This window comes from Asterias amurensis, chromosome 14 (genome assembly GCF_032118995.1).
Source record: "Asterias amurensis chromosome 14, ASM3211899v1".
NCBI classification, from domain to species: Eukaryota; Metazoa; Echinodermata; class Asteroidea; order Forcipulatida; family Asteriidae; genus Asterias; species Asterias amurensis.
Genome location: NC_092661.1, coordinates 141,978 through 160,935, shown reverse-complemented (window position 1 = coordinate 160,935; position 18,958 = coordinate 141,978). Strand labels below are relative to the sequence as shown.

The following is an 18,958-nucleotide window of genomic DNA, read 5'->3' as shown; positions in this document are numbered from 1 at the left end:
TTTTAAGTTCTAGCAGTTCTTATGAGTGCTATTATTTCTTATAAGTTCTATCAGTTCTAATCAGTTCTAATCATTTCTTAACCTTGTAGTCTCATAAATTGGAAATGCAATATTGACTCTATATCATTTATTACATAGGCCTTAAAATGATCACGTTGAATAAAGAAGCCCAAGACAAGATAACGTTCCTGCTTTGCTTTAGGCATCTTGACAATCTGTTCTTGCGGTATTAACCTTGAGAACAAAATATTATGACTCACTAGAAGGCGCTTACTTCCAGATCGATGTCATCTTCGAATTAAAACCGTTCTATTGTCACTAGACATTGTTGTGTAGCTGTGCGATTTGAATATTAACTTAATTTAATTGTTCAGCATGAATGCGACTTTGGAAAGCTGTTTCCGTCAAATTGGCTCAATATTGTAATTTCATCAAACTCCTCTCTACTTTGTACATAATCCGATTAAACCATGATTGAAACTTAGGAAATAAAATAGAAATAGATAAATAAAAATATATGTAAATACAAATAGATGAAATTGAATTGAATGAAATTGACTTGCCTTGGCTATAACGTCATATTCACAGTCCGGCATAGCTTGTAATTAAAGATTACTTTTGTTGAGATGTCTTCCTGGTGCATTTATTGGTCTTTTGAGTTTGAAATGGTTAAAGAAGTTCTTTAGTAATGTTCACTATTTTTACCTGAAGCTACATTAATTATTTGTTTATTACATATAGCATTATTTGTCGCTTACGCAGTTACATTGTTAGGTGAATGACCCCCTTGGTGAAATGTGCGCGCGTGCAAGGCTACCATTTGCTGATGGTCATGCGCGCACGTTGGCATCGTTTATCAAATATGGTGGTCAGTGACGTCATTTGCAATCCATCCATACAAGTATAAACATTATCCAACTAAGCAAGTATCACGTTTTCAAACCGTATGCATTGTGGATGGTTAGTTGCGCAAGTTTTACTTTATTTTGTAGAGTTGAACAAAGCTAAAACATGCGGCAAAGCAACAACTTTGGTGGTATACTGAGTATAAACGAGTTCTAAAATAATTGTTAAATTAACGATGCTGACAAAGAATTATGTTGTCAGATCTTAGTGAGTAGTCATTACATATCGCTGAAATATGGCCAGCATTTTAAATTAATATACTAAACAACTTGTACACTATAACGCTGTTTATTCCGTTTAAAATAAATAATAGTATAATGTAAAATTCTGTTATCGTTACTGTTCATCAACCTATTATAATTGTCTTTACCGATTGGTTTGAAAATGACAAACCGAAAGACTACCTATAACATTTAGTAATTGTTAAATATGTTATCAATAATTGATAACAAGTAATTTGTCCTGACGAAATACCTAATTAATTTATCTAATCGTGTTTTATGTTACAATGAAGTGCTCGTTATTATCACTCATGTCCAATTAACGACCATGCACTTTATTTACGCCTTAAATAAAATACATTCCATTAAAAAAGGAAATAAGTTTTGCTGTAAAACTTTTTTTCCCAGCTCTTTTGACACCTGTGTAATACAAGCGTGCGGGCTTATTAAGAAAGACAAAAAATGTAATAAATTGAAGCAACTGTAATTCACACATTAAATAAATAGATCATAACCAGTAACGACAAATGAACTTAAAGAAAATAGTTATTTAATAACCAAAATATATCATTAAAGATACAGTCAAATTCAGCCTTGGATTTACTACTTGTATCATTCCATAACAAAAATAATACTTACAGCACTTCTTGGTTCCGTATAACACGTTTGTTTTTCGGAAACACACACACAAAGTCCCCCAAATATATATCAAACTGATTAGAATGAGTACCAGAATGAAAACATTTGGAGAGGAAAACAAAAAAGACAAAATGTTACTGTGCAATTGTACTCACCAACATTACCGTTATATATTTACATCACAACAGTAAACTAAACGAATTAAAGTGTACGGGATTGCACTGAGTTAATTAAAACTATAATTAGTTTAAATTTTGATGCAAAAAGTACATTGCAGGGTGAAATCACTTTGAACAGCTACAATACTCGTGGATTTTTTCTGTTCTATTTTTCACTTTTACCACCAACACACAAAGTCACATCAACGTTGCGTGTCTAGTGTTTCGTATAGGGATGTATTGTGCAATGTTTACAATATGGACGGTATAAGGTTAGTAGGCCTTAATTTAGCTTTCATAAAAGTGTCCTTTTGTAGAAGTAATCTACTTATGTAGCCGTAAGGTTTACATATGGGTATCAAATTCAACCACATCGGGATTAAATATGACTTTTGTATCTGGACTAGCTTCCGCAATTTGATCAGGTGATGTTACACCATTTGCACGTTGAGTTTGGCTGTCGTTATGACGTAACTCTGACGTATCAGGGTCCACCTTATTTGGTCGACTAAGTCTTTCCATAACGCCTGTGGAGTTAGTAGGTTTATTCAGACCTTTGCTACTGTTACTTGAACAACTTCTGTATCGATTACCCCTAGGTTCATTCCTATTGACGTCAGGGTTGGACTTGGTTCCCATTGGCATTGTATTCTTTTCTGCTTCTGTTACATACGTTGGGTTTGAATGAACTTCATTCTGAGTTGTCGATGAAGTAATGTTAGGTGGTGGCATGCCACGAGTCGAAGCTGTCTTGGTATTAGCTCGAAGACGTGTCTGTGTGAAGATGTTCATCTCATCTTCATCTACGAAGTACAAAGCGTAGATTTTAACTGCGAAGAGGCATGTAAGAGTTACTGTAGCATTGATGATAAGACCAGCAGAGTAGTAGCTAGCTTGGTAGTACGGCTCACGTGATGTGAAGTAAATTGGTGAGAAGGTGACGAAAACCACTAAGGTGCAGAAACTGCAAAATGTTATGAAGCGTGTCTCGTTGTAGTTCTCTGGAAGTTTCCGGGTCATAAATGCAAAGATACAACAGACAATAACGAGAGCTACATCCCATATCATTACACCAACAGTCTCAATGATATTAAGATGACATGTTACTTGAAGCTTATTCTCTTTCTCATTCGGCATCTCAGGAACTACTTTAGGTGGATCCACACAAATCCACACAACGGTCCAAATAACCTGAATACAAGATACAAGACAAATCAGATGAATAATTACTCCGCTGCTGAAATCATGCACTTGTATATTGTGGTGTAATACTTGAATAACAATTATTGTCACAATCAAACAGTTATTATAACTGTACTGATCTTTAACTTCAACAAACAAACCACTTAAAACTTCTGTGTTTGATCTGAAATTAAAACTGAAAACGAATCAAGACATTGAACCATATTGTTTTGTTTAGTTTGTAAATCGGCGAACCAATTAGTTTGGAACGTCTTCTACTTTTTTGAAAAAGGTTGAGGTAATTAAGTTGTTTACTCACCGCCAGAGTTGTGACGATAAGCGATAATGCAACTTGAAACATGGATCCGATGTAGTTGGGTCTCTTTGCTGACTTCTTAGATGCTCTGAATATACGATAGAGTCTGATTGTCTTGGTTGCTATGGACGCATAGATGAGAGATGTGGCGATGTTTGGTCCAAGACGTCGGAGGACGCAAACGAAAGGAGAAGGTGCCACAGAGAAGAAGATAGCTGTGACGTAAGACATGATGATGCCAATGAAGATGATGTAACTAAGCTCCCGACTTGAGGCTTTAATAAGTGGCATCTCTTGATTACGGATATAGATACCCATGACGAAGATGGTAGCTGCTACACATATGGAAGCTATACTTAGAATAGTAATAGCCCATGGCTGATCACTAAGGATGAAATCAGAAGGGATATCAACACAAGCTGATTGGTCTTCATTAGGCCAACCAAACTTCTTAATGTCTATATCAATACAAGACTCGCATTGGGTACCGTTATTCACTACGATCTCGGATTGTTCACAAGGTGTGCAGGTCCAGCAGCACAGGTTGTCTGGAATACGGTTGATTTTCTCTCCAGGTTGGCAAGGGAAGCTACATACTGATCTTGGGATACCAGTCTCATTGTTAAAGGATGCTCCTTCCCATAAATACCAAGGGACATCTGTCCCTATTCTTAAATTAGGTTTGGTTGGATCTATGGATTGTCTCCACTCTCCAACACGCAGAAAGCTAAACTTTCCTGTTGAGTTATTACCCTGTAGGTGATTGACGGCATACCTTCCATACATATTCCCTTCATCTGTAAAACTAATCCAACCATTAGCCAGACTTTGAAACTGTGTATCAAGAAGGTACTCCAACAAGGAATCACCGTCAATGTCAGTCATATTGGGACATAGTCCTGTCACATCACCAGGGCATCTATCTCGTCGCATTTTATCGAGAGCATAAGCAAAAGTAAAGACTGAATCAATTACTAGAGTTTCATGAGATGCTTGACCGTCATCTGCTTGACCAATCAGTCCCGGTCTATCACAACTCTGGTTCCCTGTATCCGTTGATGAGCAGTCAGTGTAAGTCTCTAGAAACTCTAGGAGCCAGGGATTCTTGCTGGTTGTATTGAGAGAGTGAAAATACTCATCGAATGTATCCAGCTTCCTCGATAAAGGAGACACTGTAAATGCACCTGCAGACACAAAAACAAAAACAATAGTAGGTATATTAATAGTAATTGGTTTATATACTTATATTATCTCATTCCCCCCCCCCCCCCCCCCCCCAAGACGTTTGGTTTGGGCATGAGTGATGGAGGAATTTCCTTCCTCCATGTTTTGGAGTAGGTTGTGGTGTTTTGGGGGTGGTTTGGGTGAATGATCGGTGGGTGTGTGGGTTTAGTGTAGGTTGGGCTGGGTTGGGTTAGGTTGGGCTGGGTCGGTACAATACAAAAAGCTTATTTTTGTATTTCAAATGTAGCTACGAATGTTTCGCATCCCTGAACGTGTTATATTGTTTTTATTTGTATTTTATTTTTTTTAAGGTTCAGGGTAGAACGCAATTCATTATGATCGTGTTTGTGGAACAACACAACACAAAAAGCTTATTTTTGTATTTCAAATGTAGCTACGAATGTTTCGCATCCCTGAACATGTTATATTGTTTTTATTTGTATTTTATTTTTTTTAAGGTTCTGGGTAGAACGCAATTCATTATGATCGTGTTTGTGGAACTGAAACGTGGCTCTATAGACTCGGGGGAAAAAGCGATTGGTCGTGATGGTTTGTTTTTTAATTTCTCAAATTGCTAATCCTGACATCATTGTTTGTAACCTTAGTGACAAATTATGTCGGTTCGGGGTAGTTTTCGAGGTTATATAAGATGATAATTTTAAGTTAAGTAGACTGAATGATTAAATATTCGATTTAATATTCGTGTGTCCCTGAGTTCGGGCATAGTAGCCTTTCAGCTTACCGCTAAAAACGACCTTTATATGTTTATTTTGTTGGGCTTATTTCCACAGTTTTTCGTGAGCGAACCCTGGGCGGCTTGACGAAGTAAGACAAACAAGCCACCACCATCAATATTTTATTAGTCAATATTGTGTTGCTTCTAAACCATCTTTCTTTCTTTTTAAGAATGTTTATAAAACGCCCTGTCTTGAGAAAGAATATATTTCTGAGAGTACTCCTAGCGTGATTAATATTGATTGTCTGGAAGGAAATGAGACCGGCCTTCATGATGTCCATGAAATGGTTGGCCTTAGGTAAATGACATTCAGGGAGAAAAAAACCTAGTTTGGATTTAACTGCATAAACTGATGCACCGCTACATGTTGTGTAATGTTGACGCATTACTTCCTCACACATGACAACACTGTAAATAAATCACTTAAAGGCACTGGACACCTTTGGTATGGTCATGCAAAGACCAGTATTCTCGCTCGGTGTATCCCAACATATGCATAAAATAAACCTGTGAAAATTTGAACTCAATTGGTCGTCGAAATTGAGAGAATAATAGAAGAAAAACACCATTGTCGCACAAGTTGTGATGTGCTTTCAGATGCTTGAATTCGAGACCTCAGCTGAGATCTCGATTTCAATTCAATAACTGTTTTGAGAAATTACTTCTTTCTCAAAAACTACGTTACTTCAGATGGAGCCGTTTTATACTATCATTAGTTCTCCATTGATCGCTCAAGTTAGTTTTAATGCTACAAATTATTTTGAGTAAAAACCAGTAGTGTCCGGTGCCTTTAAATTCAAAATATCTGCTTGAAATTCGTTATTCACTCAACTGAGATAAATGATATTTAGAGTGAAGGATGACGTGTTGGAAAATAAATTGAGTTTGTGTCCCATTCTACTTTACGTCGATGTCTGTGGGTATAATGCGCATCGGAGCACAACATGATCATTTTATCACTGTATGTTTGTACCGGAATTCACACCATTCAAAAATCGAACCACCTCAAGATGCCATTGATCTTACAAGACATCTTACTGTCATTGATCTTACAATACGTCTTACTGTCATTGATCTTACAATACATCTTACTGTCATTGATCTTACAATACATTTTACTTACGATACATCTCAATAACAGATTGACCTTTAAGTTCAATTGGATATCATCTTCAAAGTAAACATTGACTATGATAAGTAAAACGTACAATGACATTTGCTTGAAACTAATAAGAGGCTTGTTTGAAATACCATGGAGGATGGAAAGACTATCCTGTCGATAAACGTTCAAAGATTAATATTTTAAACTTCAGTCAATGATGGATATCATCTCCAAAGAGAAATTGTTTCTCAATTTGTCAAAATAATGTTAACATTGGTTTGGCGATGAGTTAACTAACTCGGTCCTATAAATGCATGATACACAACCGTCACTGTATTATGATCTTATATTTAAGAATCACATTCACGATGTTTAATACTGTTTTCTTTGGATTAGGTTTAAATTTACCGGCTGTAACCTGCTCATAACCATCAATCGCTAAATCTCCGTAGTTACTCCAGCCATCACTTCCAACCCAGATGAATCGTCTCTTAGCTCCCATGTTATCTGCTGAAGCAAAGATTCTTCTCGCTAGCAGAATATCCACAAATAAAACAACTACAACAGAGGTTGTGTCTTTCTGTATTTCCATCAATTCTTCGATTATTTTATCAAAGACAGTTTTATCATTGAAGACTGAAACAGTATGATACGTTGCAGTACAGATTGGACTTCCAATACTTCTTAACCTAAACTCCTTTTGGCCGTTTTGACCATAAACATCATCAGAGCTAATAAAAGAAATATAAGTCCAGTCAAACTCAAGTAGAATATCATATATAGCTGCAACTTGGAGCACATCTGGGCTAACTGTTCTCATGAAGAAAGGATAGCGATATTTATTACTCAACACGTCACTTGTAGAAAGATAACTAATTTGTGGTATTTTGAACAAACTAAACAATAAAGCAGCTTGAACACTGGAACTGCTTCGTCGGGCACCGACCACACCTACAATGGATTGGTGTGAGTCGTTAAACCTGTACGCAGGAATAAAGTTAAGTGCAGAACGGAGAGTTATTGATTCAGAGAAGCAAGTATCACGAATATCGAATCCGAGATGTACACCTGGTAATATAGTGTCATTATTGTTAATGAAGTTAATAGCATAGACCATTGCTTCCAGTTCCTTTAATGCAGTAATTGAACGAATACCACCACATTCATGAGAATTGAATGGTTTAGGATGATGTAGAGGTAGTAAACCACCAATAATCAAATCGCCATCTTTGGTGAAACTCGTCTCTTTGACGGAAACTCTACAATGACATGAAGATGTCAATATCATAACAACACAAAGTAAAGTCGTCGTCTTATTAAAAAGGCCTGCCATTTCTGTTTCTCAGTCGAATCTTATTTGGTATGAATGGTTCTCAGTCATCATCGTGGATGGAATCAGCTTTATAATGTCTCTAAACATGAAGAAGTAGACCATACGCCATGATGAATACACAGATTCCAATAAGAAGTCAGATTATAGTGCACAAGACGAAGTAGACTAATACGACATGTTTGAATACACAGATTCCATTAAGAAGTCAGATTATAGTGCACAAGACGAAGTAGACTAATACGACATGTTTGAATACAATTAAGCAGACTGAATTTACTAGAAGTCATATAATGGTGTCTCTGCGCAAGGACTGGACAGTGTTTGAGTCAATTGCTGAATTGTGTAAAAATGAACTGCGGAGTGAGTATTTTATACTAAACATCAGATGTCAGATTGCTTTATCACTGAATCTACTTCAACGTCTGAGATATTAAGGTTTGGTCAATAAATTATTGATTGTGTAGGCCCTATGTTAGACTCTATCAATAAATGACTCGTGTTCTGAGCAGTGTACTACATCTATATACAAAGGCCAGATAATTGGTTATGTATTAACAACCACCAATATCTTCTAATGACTTCTAAATAAATCACATCCATCATTTTTCAGTTGAAATCATTGACTTTATTCCACATTAGCTCCAGTGTGTAAACTACGTGACTAAATATAATGAAAGGGGATTGCTTAATAATAATAGACATAATTGCTTGATTGACTGACGGAGCCGATGCGAGAAATACTTCTGTCAACATTGAGTATAAAAAAGACTGAATTACTCTCCATTTTAGCAGGGAAAATATTGTTTATTTTACGTGTTAAAAAGGTGGATTGACTGATTGGCATTGAGAATGGCGGACGTCAATAACTAAAACCGATAAACCGTATATTATGAAAACTACTGACCACTAATTAAAATATTAATCTTTGTACATACATTAAAATCTAGCAAGAGTGTTTGGTGAGGTAACTAGAGTTGGACAATTTAAATTCGACATCAATTTGAAACTTATAGATATCTTGGCACTAAAGACGTTTGGTTTTGATCATTTGGATTTAGCGATAATGAAGTATAGATGTAAATCCAGTTGTCGTTATTGGGCTTTAACTATAGGGGAACACCATACCGAAGATTGGACCACGGTTTGAAAGGAAAGGACAAAATCGATTAAGTGAAAGTGTAATATGAGATCTGATAAAAGAAAGCGTGTAATACAGAGACTGGAATAGATTGTTGATAGAGAGAAATCTGCGTGTAATCTATACACACTCAGTGCTTGGTTGGGCAGGTAGCTCGCAATTCAGGATAAGAAGATGTCTAAGTTTAACATACTGTATCAACAACATTAGGCCGTTTGGTTTGAACAACGCTCCGAGTCCAAACCTAATAATGCATTGGTGAATCTTGGGCTGGAAGTTGTTATGTTGTTTTAATCTCGGACTATTTCGGTCTTAAAATGACAATCTTACGGTGAATAGGGTTTATGCAATCAAATTGCTCTGAATTTTGATATTAAACTAGGGGTGTATTGTTTAAATGACAATCATGATACTGTAGTTTTGTAAATTATTGTCACGGTGACGGGAGACCATGGTTGTCTCTGACAAATGGATAACATGAAATAAGAAATATAAAAAAATACAAAAATTTATGAATAGGGCCTAGATAAATAATTAATAAATAAATGATTACCAATACAACAATAAACAACAAAACCCCGCACTCCCAGAAAAACACCCCCACAAACAAACACAAACAAACAATCAAATAAAAAAATAAACACATTGCAACAAACAATCTTTTAAATAAATTAAAGAAATAATCAAAGTAAACGTTCTTGGCGTAACTAACATTCGTTACTTTCTTTGTGTTTTCATTAATAACTAAATTAAGTTCTTGATTAAATCACATGTCCATTAAGACGTCATAACTGCTTATTAACGTGTCATTTGTTTAGTAATAGTTGTCGAAATGTCACATTGCTAATAAGATACTACTGCCGTGGGCCCGTTGGGTTAACGTACGTTTTTCAAAATAACATTATCACTAAAGGCAATTACACATTGTGTGGGTTTTCAAGCCGAGTATAATTATTAGGGCCCTTCAAAACATATTAAATTAGAGCCTTAAACAAAGAATAAGTTATGTATGCTGATTGGGATATCGTGTTGCTAATCATGTACATCAACAATCTCCAGCGCATACTTATGTACCCATTTTGCTGCTAAAAGGACACAACATGACCGGGACTCGAACCCACGAGTTTCATGCACTAGACAGCTCGTTCACTATACATACCATTCATCAATATTAAGTTTACTTTGCAAAGTTATCCTTTACTTAACAATCTTGAGATTGTTTGTAACTATAACCAATGATTGATAGACCCTTTTCCCCCAGTCCATTAGATACGATGAGACAGGATAAGACAGGACAAGACAAGACAGTAGTCCATGTTTGGAGGAGTATACAATCATTCAAACTACCTTTTGTCTTAAGTGCAATATTCGCTCATGACGGGGTGACCTGATTAAGACCTGTCTTTTTTTAATGGAACAACGACTACTTTATCAAAGATAGAGCTATATCAGTCAACAACACTGGATTTTAAAGAAAAGTTTAAACCAAACATTTAAGACATTCTAGGAGGAAATAAAAACACCCTAAACAAACTAGTATGTGATCCTGCCCTCTTATTATGACAGATACTCGCACGTATAGCTATAAGGCAGTTGTATATATAGGTTATAGTTGACATCATAAAGTACACCAGCCCAATTCCCGTATGCACAGTAAAAACAGTAATGTATCTTCACTTTCAACTTCAGAGAACTTGATTTAAACCTAAAGTTCTTCTGACTGGAATTCACAAGATCAACATAGAGTGCGATTTATTATTGAGACTGTCACATTCCGTTTTATTGTGATAATAAACTGTCTGCTCCGTTAAGAATGATTCAGTGCTACACTGCTCATTAAAGTAAACACGCATGGAGAATAAGACAAAATACAAACCGACAAGCCTTGCCACAATTTTTCACAAACTGAACATTTCAAATTGGAATTCTAATTTCAAAACTGTATCGTAAAGTCGCAGAAGCCAGCAATACATAGCATGTACCTAAAATTAATTCGGAAGAATTAGTTGATGAGTCAAAATCCAAAATGGTAGTATCTTATGGTCTTGAAATTAATCTTTTTTAATGGATTTCTATTGCCACATGTTTTAAAACAGGGCCAAACTGCATAACCTATTCATTGGGTTTAATCCTGGATCTACGTCATAGCCTATAATGCCAATGTCATCGCTTTTCTCATTGATTACATAGCCAAGGACAATCCGTGTTGAAACACAGCTGAACCAGTCTCAGAATCAGAATTATTTTTTCTTTCTACTTTTCTGATTTGAAGGCGAAGACACTCTCTATATAGCAAATATGGATCCAATGAATGATGAATGCCTCAAAAGAAATTATAATGTTTCCACAATAGATCACAGTTTAATATTATTTTCATGTCGTTCTTTTTTATGAAACATCTCATTATGGTTAAAAATATTTCCACGTGACACCCCCCCCCCCCAATAATAGGCATCAATGCTTTGTGTTGAATATTCTATTATATAGCCCATTCACATGACACAGTACTGTGATTTGAAACCTCGATGAAAACATGACTTGTCACCATGAAGTTGTTAAATGTTAATTACTCGACAAAAAAGCTTTAAAGGTAGAGTATAACTTTAGTTTGTGGAATCATTTGACTCCTAATTTAATCCTGATATAAATGTTTAGATATACAATAAACTAACAAGAGAACATTTCATCTCAAATGGTGGTCGCGATATTGCCGAAAATCCCTAAAATATAATTTCATTTCATTATAGAAACATTTATTTCCACATAATTAAGATTTAGAAAACATCACAATTGTTACACAATCTGATAAGTGTTACTGACAGTAACCAATTCTCAAATTCAAATTTTGGAGCATAAAGGCTGATATCTTCTTACATAACCACATGACTTCAAAATTAAATATTTCTGAACTTGCTTCGAAAGCTTCTGTAGGCTTTCGATATAATTCGTTTTTTATTGTCATAGATATTTAAAAGTGATTGTCGTAGGGCACAGCTTTCTTTTCAAACGCGCAATGTCTTTATAAAGGTCTAACTATTATAACATAGGTGGGGATTATTTCAATGACTTGGATAGTGTGTACTTCGGACCATTATTCAAATCTTGCACTCGAATCAAGAGACAATAAGTTCCAATGACATCAACAAGGGTGAACCAATACGCCAATCCTTCGCTTCAAATCACAATGTCCTCCCGATCATTGATCGTAAACCGACGCCAAGCGATTTCAATCCTGAGTCTGGCTGGAGCCATGTAGGAAAGAACTGGGGTCAATTCTTGGCACTACAATAGTGGCTAACTGACAGAGGAATAACCAAATGATGTTATGGGTTGTGTTTTAATAAAATAAATTGACTGGAGCAAGACTTGAACCAAAGACCTCCAGGTTAACGTCTCGGCTTTCTCTGATGAGCTCTCCAGCCCTAGGTTGGTGGTCTACCTATAATAGTCAATATCTTTGTTCGGTGCCATTAGAATGATATGATACTCATTGTTGCAATATAAATAAGGATTACTTTTTTGGCCTTTCTGTCCTCTTAGAATAAATTCATTGGTGACACCTCCAATGTTGATTGAATCTACCCACACGTTCTGTCTCAAGTTGCATAAACCCAATGCTGGTTACCAAAACAAAAGAACAAGGCAATCGATGTACAATGTCTGAATACCATTGTGGTTGTTTTATAGACTCTTGAAAAGGTAGTATTACACCATAAAATGCAACATGTTGTTCTCTTGCTTTTATATCTATTTGTGCAATTGACTAGTATTGGGGTTACTTTATTTCCACGCGTGAAAATTTTACAGTTTAATAACCTGATAAAAACAATAAACATGAAGTTATTTAACACCCTCGCATTCACACAGTACTGTGCAACTTCTTTCGGATGTTTGTAAGACGACTATTTCCCTTTTAGTTTGGTGAGTGTTTACGGAGAGATTATTAAATAAGCGCAGTCGTGTTTGGTCTAATTGTTTGGAGGTTTACACAACACAATGTCAACTTGCAACAAAACGCCTTTATATAAATTAAATGCACTAAAAAGCACTGGACACTAGACTCCAATTAAGTGTTCACAATATTTGTTTACTTTGTTACGAGCAATGGAGAGCTGTTGATATAACGCCTTTTATAATGCATCTGAAAGCACACAAAGTTGTGGAACAAGGGTTTTTTCTTGTTCTTTTTCTCTTGCAACTTCGACGACCAATTGAGCTCAACCTTCACAGGTTTGTTATTTTGTGCATATTATATTGGGCTACATTAACTGAGAATGTGGTATTTGACAGTTACCCAAATTGTCTTGTACCTTTAAGCACAGTGTAAAGCGATATATGTATATCTTGCAATGAGAGTTCATGCTCGTTACTTCTACATATTGATTTACCTTTGACTGAACTTTTGATCATTTCAGACTATCAATCATTTTAGCTGCCAGCTTTTGTCTTTTATTCTTGATGGTATATTTATATGGATCCATGCCAGGGTAGGGTACCAGGAGAACCAGTCAACGTAGTCAATAAAACAGCATAAGGGTCTGAAAATGGACACCCTAAGTGCCATAACCATTGCTTCAAAATGGAATCATACAACCAAACAATGGTATAGTTCTTTCAAGGCAATTTCAAGGGGAATCCCCAATATACGCATACAGATCAATCGTGGGAAGTCTATTAAATTAATTACTATTTGCAGAATAATGTTCACAATTATATGTGGGTTAGGGATAAATCAGTTTGTTATATTGTTATAAGAGAGGTTTGTTATACCATCAGCAGTAGGCCTATTATGAAACCGTCGCTTGTACTAACAGACCTACTCGTCTTTTAGTATCTGTTTCCTGTTTTAACAAGAAATAGCGATTGCTGTTTTTTTTATGAAAACAACAATCCAAAATGAATTTATTTATATACTCTCTATTCTTAACTGGTTGTGATGATACTATAGTTTTGGTTTGTGCGCTTTTTTATCTGAGAGGTAAATTTTGACGTATGTTCGGTAGCGTTTTTACGCGACCCGCGCCTTTAACATGCAAAGTGTCGGTTTGTGGTGACTATGTTTTTTTAAAGTTTTTCTTTTAATTTTTCGTTTTCAAATCTCAACCCATATGCCGATAAATACTACCAGAATTATTTGATTGTGTAATGCCTGCTTTAAGTCATGTCTCTTTGGCGCCTTTTTGTAATAGCTGTGGGTCAGTATAATATGAAAATAAAAATATATTATTGTTAATAAAACTCTTAAAGTTTCCTATAGGTTTATGTGGAAACATCGTGAATGAAAACCGAAGACAATGAACAATGTGTTATATGATATAGAAATCCAACCACGACCCTGTTTCGATTAACATTATACCATAGACATGTACAATTAATGGACTACCGTGTCATTTTACATGCACATGGCGAGACTATTGTAAAAAAAAACAATGAGAAAGACTCTAAATAACACAGTATTTTCTCAATAAAGTCATCAGTAACTTACCAAGTGTGGCATTTTCATTTCCTTTGACTGCGTCATCTCCATAATTCCCCCAACCATCACTTCCTATCCAGATGAATCTACGATTAGCCCCAGCTCTTGTTGCTGAATCAAATATATCTTTTGCCATTTCAAGTTGAACAAATAGAATGACAACAATGGCGTGACTTTTAGTCTGTAAAGTCAGAAGCTCATCAACTAACTCATCAAATGTCTTGTCGGTAGCGTACAAAGACACAGTTCTTGTTATAGCAGTACATATTTTCAGTTCTTGGGCTCTCTTTCTAAATTCTTGCTGCGCACTTTTACCGTATGTATCATCTGAGTTAATGAACGATACATAGTTCCAACCATACTCAACTAGAATATCTACTATTGCAGCAACTTGGAAGCTGTCTGGCCCTACAGTCCTCAAGAAATATGGATAACGATATACATTGTTAAGTTCATCACTTGTTGATAAGTAACTTACTTGAGGTATTTGGTACAGGCCAAGTAAGATAGCTGCTTGGACACTAGAGCCACTTCTTTGTGCTCCGACGACACCTACTATTGGTGGTAAATTTTCAGGGCAAGGATCAGATGTATTACATGAAGAGCAATTGTCTGTCCATCGCTGAGGAGGTATAAAGTTCAAACAATCTCTCAAAGTCACAGCATTTGAAGAACAAGTGTCAAATATCTCAAAGCCTAGATTGATATCTGGTAGAAGACTAGTGTTTGAATTGATCCAATCTACGGCGAATACTATAGCCTCAAGACGCTTCAACGCGCCTAAGGTACGAAGCGTGCCACATTGCTGATTCTTCTCATCATAGTGATGTAATGGAACCAAACCACCAATATTTAAGTCTCCCCGGCGGGTATAATGAATACCACTATAACTGCATACTCCAGAAAATGAAATAAGATGTAAGTTAATGAGAAGAGTGAAACAGAGAGAACTGGAAGCGATGTGTTTCTGATGAACCATCTCGTCTAAAGGTTGATGTTGTTATTCTGAAAGGTAACACAATGACTGTTACATGCTGCTATCTTGGTATTGCTGGTTTCACATTCTCCGTTGTCATTGAACCGCAACATCACCAAGTTAAGAACCGCTATCCATCTCCAATCATGACTGCAACTGTTGATTCGTCTGCGGAGTTAAGTACAAACATGATTTAAGTATTCCTTCAACGAACGATCTGAAAGTCTGCTTGACAAAATAATGTTTAGTCATTTTGACTCACGTAAAATGTTGATTGTTGCTTCATCGAATTAGAGACAGAAAAGTTCCATTATTTGGTGGTGCTACCGGTGCCGAATTGAAGTAATAAGTTTTGAAACAGGACCAGTCTGTACCATACACACTTACACAAACATAACTGATGATAAATACACCGGAACACACTGTGCACAATGCAACCTGAAGTGTAGCGTACAATGTACTTTTCATTTAAGCGGCATCTCGCCCAATTAAGCATAAGTTGTGTAAATAATAACGGTTATGACTTGCGTATAAACACCGTATGGAACCTGAACTTTGATCCGTTTTATTTGACAAACACCTGTGATACATAGTTCTCCATAGGTCTAACACGCATACTGTATTGTTATCAGCTGAGATTAAATTTAGGTGCGTACTTACTTAGCTCACTGTTGACTTATCGTGGATAGGATTTGAACACTCATCATAACAGGGATGGTTAGGTATCGTCACTGATAATCACATCATGTGTAACAGAAGCAACATACCGTACGTACACTGAGACAGTGACTGTAGCAACCAATTGAGGTGTTTTGATTTCATCCTTCCTTCTCTTGATCGGTGATGTGAAATGAACTTCAAACTCAACCGTTTGGTCGTTTTATGCATTTCTGTCTCATCGGTGACTGTAACACGTGGAGAGTCACGGTTAAACGGTAGACTACAAATGGTGTAAGGAATTAAATTTACATACAGTAGGACTGTCCTGACAATTAAAACTTGATGAGGCGCCTGTAGCAACATCATCAAAGCTAAAGTTACTGTCTATCAACTGAGTCTATTAGACGTCAACGGGAAACTTTGGGGAGACGAGGTTAAAGAAAATAGCGAAGTTTATATTTATTAAAGTTTATTGTGTCATAAAAATCATATGAAAGACAAACTACATCCGCGCGTTAGCATGCAGACAACTTGAGCTACAATAACCCTATTAATGGTGGTCTCCCTATGCTTTTGTTCGGAGGTCGAGGGTTCAAGTCCCGCTCACTGTGGTTTATTGATCAAAGTTAAAACGATAACGTAAGTTTTACCAGCAGAGTTTTCATGATACAATCACCTTAACGCTAAACCAATACTTCGTATAAAGGAATTGAAAGTTGCAAATTCATACAATACTGGATCCCATGACCGCTGGACAATACGAGAGTGTTAAATCTATCAAAAAGAATCAATCACATGAAAACGACGTGGGACTTTAATTTTAAATTATCAGCTTATTTTCCCCATTTCCAAAGTGCAGAGTTCTACAGCGGAGTCCACTAGTCTTGAGTCAAATAATTCCTATTCAGCTTTCATATAGGAAGCTAAACTGGTTTGGCGCGTTGGTGACGTCATTGGGCAAGGTCAATGGTGCAAGGTGCGAACAGAAATTAAGAAAAGAAAAGTGTTTGTCTCCAGAAACAAACGCACACTGCAGCTATACCTTCACATTAATTGCGGGGTACTTCCATCATGTTGGCTAGGCTTTTCTTGTGACATCTTCTTTGGTGGAGTAGAACACCACTAGAAAAAATAAAACATGATTGCGGGTAGCATTGTTGGCGTTTGTATGGGTGCGTTCGCTTAGCTTCCCTGGGGCGACCCCGGTGTGTGGCGTGTTTTTTTTTTCAAAGACAAACGTTTGCAGATAATTTACCCACGTTCGTCCTGAGAAAAAAACGCCACACAACGGGGTCGACCCAGGGAAGCTAAACGAACGTACCCTTTAAGGGCACATTACTACCTAAGTGATCGGGATTGTGGGGTCCAAGGTTAACAAAGATAAACTTGTTTTAAAAAATGAAAATTTTTATTCTACACAGTTCCTCTAATGTAGGATAACTTTGAAAAGTATATATTTGTTGCCGCGTCCAGAATACTTTTTAGCCCCGTTTCGGTGCATGCGACACTTTATAATGATCTTTTAAACAATGCTCGTCTGCCGTGTAGAGAAGGACTAACAATAATTGTACAAGAGCTAAGATGACAACAATCAGCATGAGGCATATTATGTTACGGTGTGGTAAGAGATTCGGTCCCCCACCGGGGTATTCAGTCCCCCCGCCCCCCCCCCCCCCATAATGGCGAACTGTGTACTTTTCTGTTAGCGCCATCTTTTGAATCATCCTCCAACAACCCACGATTATTTCCCATGAGGGAGACAGCATGTCCGGCGGAGACACCGGCAACGCGCGTGTATTATTTCGAAGAAGTACCAAGTTACGGACATTCCCATTCCTTGTCCCTGACTTACACCGTCCCCCGTCACGACAAGTCGGTAGGACTGGGGAGAGGGGCACCCATTATTGGCCGAATCACTGCCCAAATGAAATGTCAAAAATAGTTCACCCTTGGAATGTTCAAATTGAACATCTGAGCATGCCTCCAATCTCTACATATCGGAACTCAGAGATGACAAACGCTCCGTATAAACACAATTAGTTACTTGGTTTTCAGCAGCAGCAGAAGTAGTAATTAAATTGAAGAATTCCACATCAAAAGTCAGACGAGTTTCTCGTAGAATAAACGGATGGAAACTACAACAATAATACCGCACATCTCAGTTGTGTATTTGAAATGAGTTTTACTCTTATATTATTCTTCAAGGTTATGGTAAACCGTACAAATCACACACAACATTAATTAAACGTTTTGTACACAATAAAGAATCTCAACTGAAAAACATGAACCGGAATTAATTAAAAACTTTGTTAATGATTCTTATTCTTTGCGTGACCCATTCGGCCTCTGGCAACGAGCATTTCAATTCATTGTCGTTGTAAGGTTTGCTATGGGTTAGTTAACGGATGCAAAATTGGACAATGCAACTTTTTAATATTCTGTATTTTCATCAAGATCTGACTTTTGCCATGTTTTGTCAGAAATATGCATTCAGCTTTACTTTCATTATACAAGTTATTTATGTCCTAGGCACAAGTTGTTCTTCCTGTTTGAATAATGCGTTTTTCAAATCGTTTAATTGTTTGCCAGCATGCTGATTTTAAATTAATCGTTGCTATAGATTGTATTTAATGTCCGTGTCACCCGGCGTCCGTTCTGGTCTGACCCTTTGTGACACTATCGTCGTTGAGGGCGGTACATAACTCTATCGGGATTGTGATATGGGAGCCGAAAGTTATAAAGGTACGATGTTCTTGGACACAGGTTGCAAACGGAAATATTATTTATTCGTGATTAAAAAAAGCATGTGGGTTAATTTGCTCACGAGATCCTGAATGTTTCTATATCAACACCCTCTTGCTCTTATTTGTTTTTCGGGTTTCTAAATAATT

At 36.6% G+C, this 18,958-nt stretch overlaps 1 protein-coding gene across 3 annotated transcripts; it reads right to left on the bottom strand.

The window, feature by feature from the left end:
* Positions 1–16,335, bottom strand: LOC139947593 (metabotropic glutamate receptor 3-like). Of its 3 annotated transcripts, none has more exons than XM_071945543.1 (4): positions 16,068–16,335; positions 14,441–15,575; positions 3,426–4,606; positions 1–3,115 (listed from the first exon to the last, which is right to left on the bottom strand). In XM_071945543.1, exons 2-4 carry the CDS (start codon positions 15,408–15,410, stop codon positions 2,270–2,272), a joined length of 2,997 nt encoding a protein of 998 aa, XP_071801644.1. In that variant the 5' UTR covers positions 15,411–15,575; positions 16,068–16,335; the 3' UTR covers positions 1–2,269. The 3 variants fall into 3 exon arrangements, with proteins under 3 accessions (XP_071801644.1, XP_071801645.1, XP_071801643.1); XM_071945544.1 differs by lacking the exon at positions 16,068–16,335 and adding an exon at positions 15,795–15,881; XM_071945542.1 differs by lacking the exon at positions 16,068–16,335 and adding an exon at positions 15,670–15,861.
* Positions 16,336–18,958: the final 2,623 nt, after the last annotated feature.